Genomic DNA, 10,308 nt, shown 5'->3' on the forward strand with positions numbered 1-10,308 from the left:
GAGGACATATCCGGTGAAAAGAGGAGGTATGGTCAGTCTATCGTAGCCCGGTCGCTGCTAGCATGCCGTGTGTTGTGCCTCGGTGTGCATTGTTTACACAACGTGCGGCACGCTACTTAATATGTCCGTATGATAACTCGTTCGGTACACCTCCCAACCGAAACCCCTGTACCGAAACGGTTCAATACAAATACATGTACGGTTACACCCCTAATATACATATGTATATATGTAGCCGGTTCGAGTCTGCGTTGTGTAGTTGCTTCGAAGACAAGAGGACTCTGTGGTTGCCTTTAGCCGAAACAGGTGGCGTATTTATTTTTATCTGTATGAAATATACAGGAAACATTGCGGCAGCGTTAACACAGGACTCAGCAGCAAACCAGTTTCCTCACGCATGTCTCAGCAACGAGTCAGTTTAAATGAACAAAAATGTTATATGAAACATTCACATTTATCACAAAACCTATACATCACATTTACAAATACACTGAAAATGAATACACCACCGTGAAATGATTTATACAATAGGAAAATAAATAATAAATATAACAGTACAGAAAAATAGAATAAAGTTTTGGGAGCAACAGAAACATACCTGTATGAAATATACAGGAAACAGTGCGGCAGCGTTAACACAGGACTCAGCAGCAAACCAGTCTAAAATGGAGGGAAAACTTCAATGAAATGCCGCAGCCACTGTGTGTGTGTGAGCGAGAAACGCTACCTAGCAGTACACCAGCAAAAAGTTTGCTAAAACACTCAAACTATGAGTAGAACAAGTGTACATAACCATATCAGCAACAAAAGAGCCCATTATAATCTCGTTTCACAGCCAAACACTTTAAAAACACTAGAGCAGAGAGAAACACTTACTTCCTCACGCATGTCTCAGCAACGAGTGAGGACTCAACGTCACTTCCGGAAGAAGGTAGGATTTCAAAATAAAATGACAAATTCTCCCAAAACGAACTATTTCCTAAAAAACTGACAAAATAAAAGTGACAATGGATATTATAGAGGAATCAAATAAAACGTGAGGGATTTTTGGTGGAATGCGTACAATATAAGTTATATACCTGCTACATATATATATATATATCCTTCTTTTTTCTACCGCTTATTCCCTTTCGGGGTCACGGGGGGCGCTGGCGCCTATCTCAGCTACAATCGGGCGGAAGGCAGGGTACACCCTGGACAAGTCACCACCTCATTGCAGGGCCAACACAGATAGACAGACAACATTCACACACTAGGGCCAATTTAGTGTTGCCAATCAACCTATCCCAGGTGCATGTCTTTTGTAAGAGGGAGGAAGCCGGAGTACCCGGAGGGAACCCACGCATTCACGGGGAGAACATGCAAACTCCACACAGAAAGATCCCGAGCCTGGATTTTCAACCCAGGACTGCTGGAACTTTGTATTGTGAGGCAGACGCACTGACCCCTCTGCCACCGTGAAGCCCCATATATATATATATATATATATATATATATATATATATATATATATATATATGTACATATATGTGTGTGTGTGTGCGTGCGTGCGTGCATGTGTGTACAGTACAGGCCAAACGTTTGGACACAACTCATTCACAAGTCAACTGATCAGTGACGTGCGGTGAGGTTCATGGCTGGTGAGGCACTGACTTCATCACAGTCAGATTTATAAACATATGAACCCTATAGAGTATCTTATTCACCATTTGATTGGCTGCAGTTAACGGGTTATGTTTAAAAGTTCATACCAGCATTCTTCCCTGCTTGGCACTCAGCATCAAGGGTTGGAATTGGGGGTTAAATCACCAAAAAGGATTCCCGGCCGCTGCTGCTCACTGCTCCCCTTACCTCCCAGGGGGTGAACAAGGGGATGGGTCAAATGCAGAGGAGAACTTTCTCCACACCTAGTGTATGTGTGTGACAATCATTGGTACTTTGACTTAATGTAGCAGGGACTTTAGCTAGTATAGTATTGTAAAAAAAATTCCACTTATTGTTATCATTTTCAGCGATGATACTGCTAACATTAAAAATATTGAATAATCACTTGTATGTAGAACATAAAAAACACAACAGTACACAGTGTTGTCACTATGACTGGTGTAACAGTGTTGTCACTATGACAGGTGTAACCGCGCTCCAGCGGCCGTGTTCATTCATTGTCTTTACTGTAGCATAAAAAATGCAGATGGCCTTAAAATGCCGCAATACTCAGTCACCATATTTAAGTACCCAAAATAAAGACTCAACATAAATATAAATTCAATCGGATCAGAAACATTGGAGGAAACGGGATTAAAACCCGATGCTAACCGCCCATAGAAAATACATGGGTACGGCTAGTAGCTACTATTAGCAAACAAATTCACTTACCAACTCGGCGTAATATCTCAACATCGACACACTCTTTCGTTGCAACTCGGCCCTGATGGTCGGCACCTATAAGTTTACAATTAGTTGAAAAATGTTGGACGGTTGTTTTTACAATATGAAGGCAAACGACAACTTTAAAACATACCGGCTTCAGATGTCCCCAGGGCTAGCCGAATAGTGCAAGAATGATCTCTGGGATCACTAGCGTACTCTACCACAAGGATGCCGGAGAACATGTGCCTCACATAGCGGGTCTTCGGAGCCGTTATATGACTGCCCAACACAAGAAATATGTTACACACATACATTTGTTGACAAAATACACTGTACATTATATACCTCAGCTAACTAAACTATAGAAATGCATAATATAAATCATATAGCAATACGGTCTAACTGCACAGCAAACAGCAGTTAGCCGAGTCATTGCACAATCCACAGGAGGCTCAGCTGGCTGTGACTCACCGCTGGCTGTGACTCACCGCTGGCTGTGACGCACCGCAAGTATTTCTCAGTATTTGAACGGCAAATGTGAAAATTAAGTGATTTTCAATAAAAACAATTTTAAAACTGGTGAAGTTAATTGGAAAATAACTTTATAGTATAATCACTGGATACATATAACAAAATATTTTTCTTTTTTTTCTTTTTACATTTTTTTCCATCCAGCACACCTTACAACAGTGGTAATAAAAGATGCAACCTATGCTTAAAAGAGAAACTGTTTATTATATATCACCCAGACCTGTCATCCCTCAACAAGCGCAGTGAAATTATATCAGCATGCCGTCACAGACGGAAACACCTCCTAGTTAACAAATGAGCCAATAACCACGTCCCTACGCCTGCCTGTACCTACCCACTCTGTGCCCTATATAAACCATGGTATGTGAATGCTTCCATTAAAATCTCCTGACGATTGAGGGAACCCCTCATGAAACAGTTCTGTGGAGATGAAGTAGTCTTGTGATTTTTCCCACACACACATATTGCGCTCTACCACAGTATCGAGCACTATTCTCTGGATAATCAAATTAAGACATATATACATATATATATATATATATATATATATATATATATATATATATATATATATATATATATATATATACACATGTATATTTATATGCATATGTGTTTGTAGCGACCGGGCTACGATAGACTGACCATACCTCCTCTTTTCACCGGATATGTCCTCTTTTGCAGGGCTGTCCGGGTGGAGTTTTTTAAATGCCTCAAATGTCCGGCATTTTGAGTTAGGGTTGCGTGTATTTTCAATGTATGTTCAGAGTTAAGAAGAGGTTAAAAACAAAACAAATTGTGCACGTAGCAGCATTTGTGAGGGAGGGGCAGAGACAGAGCGCGAGAGAGTTATGATAAACGGGCATGCGTCACCAGGCTTTGCTTTTTATCCATAGATTTATCAGATTTTATTTTTTATTATCTATGGCAGGGGTGTCAAAAGTGTGCGTCAGAGGCCATTTGCGGCCCACAGCTAATGTTTAAAAGGCCCACGGCACATTCTAAAAATACTATTAAAATAAACAAAAACATAACAAAAGTGAAATAAAAAAGCCTAAAGGCTAAATCTAATTTAGAAAAAGTTGCAATGTTGACTAATAAAACAAAGCAGTTTTTTTTTCTTTCAAACTGTCATTACTCAAAACATAAAATTGAATCAAAATCAATGTTATTATGAATTATTTATTCAAGGTTCCAAATATTTCACATCAAGTATTCCACTAAGAAAAATATTTTTTGGTGGAAGATTTTGCAAATTTGGTAAATAAATAACCAAAACATTTATATTTTGTTGTTTTCTTACTGTACCGAAAATTAACCAAACCGTGACCTCTAAACCGAGGTACGTACCGAACCAAAATTTTTGTGTACCGTTACAACCCTAATGTATATATGTGTGTGTGTGTGTGTGTGTGTGTGTGTGCGCGCGCATATGAATATGATACAGCAACAAAAACTTCAGTAATTTATATGTAAAAGCTGTAAAATTTGACTTAGTAGTATCTCTAATTATATTAATTATTAAGTGTTTATTTACCTAAACCGCAAAGAAGACAAGGTATTATTTTGAGGCGGGTGAAAATTGATTATTTCTGAAAATGTATACCTCATTTTAACTTTATGTAATTGTTTTAGCTGTAATGATTTAAAGTGGAAAAAAAATGTTTTGGTTTACATGGTCGAAGTGCACAAAAAAATAGAAACAATGTTATAATTTTAGTCCAATCAAACTACTAAGCCAGCATTGATACTGTAAATGAGTTCATTGAAACAATACAGCCAGTGAAACACCTAAGGAGCGCATGCAGAGGTAGAGAGAGCTACTGGATGCTGAACACTCCCGCTTCACATGCAGCTACTGCCATCCTGTGGAATTGACGAGGTTGCCCACAGCCACATCTGGTAATGCCTTTGAGTATGCTTGCTTTTTAATAGATACAGTGGCTTGTTGAGTGTTAATTGGAGACTTTTGGTACAACGGTGCTGTGAGGCAACAATATTCAAAGATCCTTACATAACAAGTTCGATCTATTTTCAAGCCCATTCGGATTCATGTAGCCGCTAAAATGCAAAGGATTATGGTCAGTCGCATGCATTTTGCAATCTAGTGGGCCTCCACACAATTTTTATTTGTTCAGGTTTGACGTAGTGCGCAGTGGAAACGCCACCTGTGAGACCTGAGGGCAGCATGTTAGCGTGCGTGAGTAAGGCAGAGCTGACCGTGTTTTCTATTCTTGTGTGCGCCTTTTCAGCATGTTTGTGTTGCGTGACTTGCTGTGTTGAACACGGTTGCCGGAATGTGGTCCGACGGTGCCCCTTCCCCCCCTTTCCCCTACAACAACACGCCTCTCCGCCCCGGCCTGCCGACATGACAATGAAAAAATGTTTCTTTGCTCCTCCTCCTCTGTCCTCCCCCCTCCACAGTGGATTCACTATTGAACTGGCGTCCGCGCTCACAGTCGTGTTGGCTTCCAATATCGGAATCCCTGTCAGTACCACACACTGCAAGGTATGACCACCAAGCAGGGCCCCTTGCTGCCCCCCCCCCCCCCCCTCAACAGCTCACCCCCTTTTCCTCCTTCAGCAGGCTCCTATAGTGGGGGGGAGGGGGGGTACACACTTCTCCCAGGCCACCAGTCATTAGGCTCTGAAGTAAATTGTTTACATACCATTCAGTTTGTGTTTTACCATTTGTAGTTTCAAAATAAAAGTTAAAATACCATGAATTCTGGACTATAAACCACTACTTTTTCCCACGGTTTGAACCCTGCGGCTTATAAAACGGTGCAACTATTTTATGTATTTATTTTCTTTGCTGGCAATAATGCAAATAGTTTTGAAAAGAAATAGGCAAACACACTCAATAGTTGTGTTATTGTTTGTGTTATGGCGCCATCTTTTGGACAAGTTCGCTCACGACTGATTAGACTGAGCTTTCAACCGTTAGTAGCCGTATGCCGTATGGGTTTCTACTAGTAGAAAGCATACGTGTTAGCCTACTAGCTAATGCTAGTAGGCTAACACATTTACAAGTGTCTGCGTTAGGAATAGTAAATTACAATGACATTCTGTTTGCACTGTTTCAGTTTCACGATCTAGAGAGCTAGCTTCCGCAGCTAGTGGGCCCAGACAATGACTTCTGTTTTGTTCGATCAGCTGTTTTACTGCCAAGTTACAGACACCGTGTGGAAACAATTAAGGTATATAAATAAACATTTACAAAATCTGTCTGTGTAGATAACTAATATCACAATGTATATATATGCGGCTTAAAGTCCGGCGCGGGTAATATATGGAAAATATTTTTTTTGTTTTAAACTTTTATATCGGTGTGCTTTATAGTCAGGAAATAACGGTAGTCTGTTCCAGGTTCAAGCTCAACAGTCATACAAGTGTATAAAAATAAAGCTTCAAACCATGTTCTTTTTCTCTTAAGAAATAAAGTCAAACCAAAACAATAGAGTTGTGCATCGTTCAAAATTGTTGTTTTGGCGATAAAACGATATCAATATGTATTGTCATAGACACGTAATTGATATCAATTAAAAAAATGGAAACCGGAAGTTGCGAAGCAAGGTTGGTTGCATGAACAACAGCAATCGCTCTCTGGTAATGGAGCAGTTCAAGAAGTGATCACTGATCAGTGGGAGTGACACGCTAACAACCAATCAAGTGACTGTATCAACTATCTCATTTGGTTGCGCCATCTTGTCGTTTTGCCATTGATTCTTTACACGGAGTGAGAAGAAAAAGTAAAAATTAAGACATTTTCAAGAAATGGACATTGTGGCGGTTTCTTGGATTTAAAAAAAAAAAGGACTGTAGTCAGACCTTACCCGCGCTCACGCTTTAGAGCACAGCTGTACGAAGATACACAGTTTGCTATTGCCTCCGATCGGTTGGCTCACCATCGTAAATAGTAATCGTTTAAAAAAGTCCTGGAGAATCGGAATGTAACTTGCGGTTCCCACTAATGCTCGTGCCCAACTTGTCCTTTTATTGTAGAAAGACAGATAAAAAGCAGAAAATGGTAACCCTTTGATGGTGCATTTTCTAAACTGAGAGTTGTGAGGACCTAATTATATTGGGGATTTTAGACTGAATGTGCAGCCGGATGCTGGCCCTGCCGTGTGTGCGCCCCACCTCCCCTCCCTCCTCCTGGAACGTGGGATCCGGCCCAGGACCGTAAAGCAGGACAGACCCCTGTCCTTCCAAAAATACGCATGGTGTCTCATTCTGTCTCATTCCTCTTTTCCATTTCTCCTGGTCAGCACTGGCATGGTTTGGCGTGTGGGCCCGCCACCTTCCTGTACTTGGCTGCCAACACCCACCCTCCCCACCAACAGCAACAGAAGCCCCTTCCCCCCCACCCCATACCTAACCATCTCCACCTGTCACAACCTGTTTTCCACTTTTATTTTACGTCTCCTCTCTCTCCATCTTTTTTCTGCCCCCCCTCCTCTCTCTCTCTCTCTCTCTCTCTCTCTCTCTCTCTCTCTCTACTCATCTGTCTTCACAGCGGATTTTGCATTGAAGTAATGAGTGCGCTAACAGTGCTTGTTGCATCAAATGTGGGCATCCCCATAAGCTCCACCCACTGCAAGGTATCTCAGACCCTGGTAGTGAAAGCCCTGCATAAACGAGCCCAGTGGGCTCGGTGTCATGGCTTCATGCGTAGATGTCAGTCACCAATCACAACTTCTCAGTTGCGGCTTTGAGCTTGTGTGCAGTTTTCCTAAAAATTACAGTATGGATGACCAAAAATGTCTTTAATTGGCTCTTCAATGCAGATTGCCAATTAATATTGATTGCAAGAAGTCTTTTTCAATTTGTGCAACTTTAAAAGAGTCATATTATGATTTCTTATCTGTTTAGAATATTTACTTGTGGTCTACGGACCTTCTTCAAGCCTATCTTTTTTAAATTAAAATTAAAATTTAAATTGTATTTTATTTTTAGTTTAGTTTGGATTAATCATGAATAAACAGTTTTTAATTTGGAATATTCATGATTAACCACAAATTAGAATTGGGATTAATCATGATTATTCACAATTCAAGGTTTGGATTAATCATGATTAATTACATTTTAAAATTTGGAATATTTATGATCAATCACAATTTTGAATTGGCATTAATTGTTGCCTTTGGCCCGAATGCACCTGGGATAGGTTTCAGCCCCCCCTCGACACCAAAAGGATCAAGCGGTAGAAAATGGATGAATGGATCACCATTTCAAAAGTGTATTAATCTTGATTAATCACAGTTTTAAATTTGAATTATTTTTATAATCACAATTTTGAATTTGTATTCATTCCTGCCGTGCGCCCGAGTGCAGCTGGGATAGGCCCTAGCTCCCTCGCCACCCCAAAAGGGACACGCTGTAAAAAACAGATGATTAATCAAAGTTTCAAATTTGGATTAATTTTGATTAATCACAGTTTTAAGTTTGCATAATACATTTATAATCACAATTTTGAATTTGGATTGATCTCTGCCTCCCGCCAGAGCGCGGCTGGGATAGGCTCCAGCCCCCTGAAAAGGGACGAGCCGTAGCAAACGGATAAATGGAAGATTAATCACATTTTGAAATTTGGATTAATCTTGATTAATCACATTTTAAAATGTGCATTATACATGATTAATCACAATTTAGTATTTATATTTATCTGAGAGTATTACTACCTTGTATGATTTAAATTAACTTTTAAAAAATGCCCAATATTTGGACACAAATGTAATTGTATTGCCAGGATGTCATACAGGAACATTTCTTTAAAATGACACACGTGCCTTAACGCTCGCTCACACGCAGGATTCTCACAAAAACGAGGCATAAAATTCATTCAGACTTACACAATAGGATCCCAAATACAGGAAAGGTGTTTTTTAATGCACAATATGACCCCTTTAAGAACAGTTGGACATTTGAAAATGGTATGATAGGGAGACTGCACACCTCAAAACTGGTATTGACATTAATTCCTCATGCTAACATGTCCAATAATTTTCCTGTCTCACCCCACAAACACAGTGTCCTATAATCTCACCCTTAAAACACACACTGACAGCAACATGCTCCAATCTTCTGATGTTGACACGTATCATTCTGTGATCTAATTGATTGATTTGATCGATTGGCGCCTGGGGGACCCACCGAAGGTGTGGGACAGCACAGCAATTGATATTTTTATTTAAGGGCAGTTCATGTCGGATACATCATTTTTAATTCCAACTTCAGTGGATGTTCCCCAGGCAGGTTGAAGAGGAGCTTTGAGCTGCTCGAACCTGTGATTATGTGCAATGGCCGCCCGTCTACACGCCACAGGAGAAGTCCATAAAAACAATATGATCCAAAACCCAAACACATCTGACTCATTCCATTTCAGGTCCTCCTGATTTGAGCGGCGGTCATTGCACATACTGGTCATGTGACCTCTCGGAAATGTGAGTTTGCTTATGAAATTGTTGGTCGGAGCTAAAATCAGGTGAGTCCAGATTACTCAAGTGAAGTCTGACATGAGCAAGAAGATAAACACAAATGTTTTTAAAGACAATAGTTTAAAGAATTAATAATAAATTAACTGCTGATATCAGACTTCCACAAGTGCATTTTAGAAGTGTGACAAATTATTTAACCAGCTTGCTCAAACTAACCAACAGATGAAGTTTAGACGAAGAGTCTGCAGGCTGTTTTTGTACTTTGGTTGTATTTATTATCGTAAAAACAAATTGAGATGCTTTTTTAATTATTATTATTTAATTTAATGTATTAATACAATTATTTTATTAAATAAATAAAGCATTCATTTAATTAAAATATTGTCCATTTTGGCCCCGATTTGATATTGATATCCCATAGTAGCAAGCTAACTTGCTACAATGCATGCTTACTTTTTATACTAGCGGTTTAGCTCTATTCGATCATTTAAACCTAAAATGTATAGGTTTTGGAGACTGTCTCCAGCTTACAAGTATACCAACTCTTCCCATTATAGCAAGCTAAGGTTAGCAAGCTAACCTTTTATAATAGCTTTTTAAACTTCAGCCAACCCCTGGGGACAGAAACAAGGGAAGAAAAATAAGTAACTCACTTAAAAAATATGATTTAAATGTTCAAAATAATATGATACATTTTAAATACTATTTTTGCACTGCCCAAGTTAAAAAAAAATCAGGGTTTATTAATATATTTTAACTAAGAAAATAGATTACATTATACATGATGATTAATAAATTAAGTTTGGTAATTTCCCAACCAATATTGTACAACACAAATAAAACGTTGAAACAACATGCTTTTTGACAACGTTTAATCAGTGTCAGGTTGTGACGTTGATTTGACCATTGAATTTTCGTCATGTTTCAATTAATATTCTACGAAACAAATACAACATTGAAACAACAT

General features: G+C 39.3%; 1 protein-coding gene across 10 annotated transcripts in view; it reads left to right on the forward strand.

The window, feature by feature from the left end:
* Positions 1-10,308, forward strand: part of slc20a2 (solute carrier family 20 member 2) — a 205,630-nt gene that overhangs the window by 184,447 nt on the left and 10,875 nt on the right. Inside the window, exons 10-11 of one of the 10 annotated variants that reach the window (XR_009807494.1) lie at positions 5,326-5,410; positions 7,421-7,505. The exons of 7 other annotated variants lie outside the window; for them this stretch is intronic. Coding sequence is in view for 2 of the 3 variants with exons in the window: in XM_061906154.1 (XP_061762138.1) it covers positions 7,421-7,505 (85 nt within the window). In the remaining variant the exon portion in view is untranslated. The remainder of the gene's footprint in view (positions 1-5,325; positions 5,411-7,420; positions 7,506-10,308) is intronic. 2 more of the 10 variants (XM_061906154.1, XM_061906153.1) reach the window with 2 other exon arrangements.

The sequence above is a fragment of the Nerophis ophidion genome, linkage group LG07 (assembly GCF_033978795.1).
Source record: "Nerophis ophidion isolate RoL-2023_Sa linkage group LG07, RoL_Noph_v1.0, whole genome shotgun sequence".
NCBI lineage: Eukaryota > Metazoa > Chordata > Actinopteri > Syngnathiformes > Syngnathidae > Nerophis > Nerophis ophidion.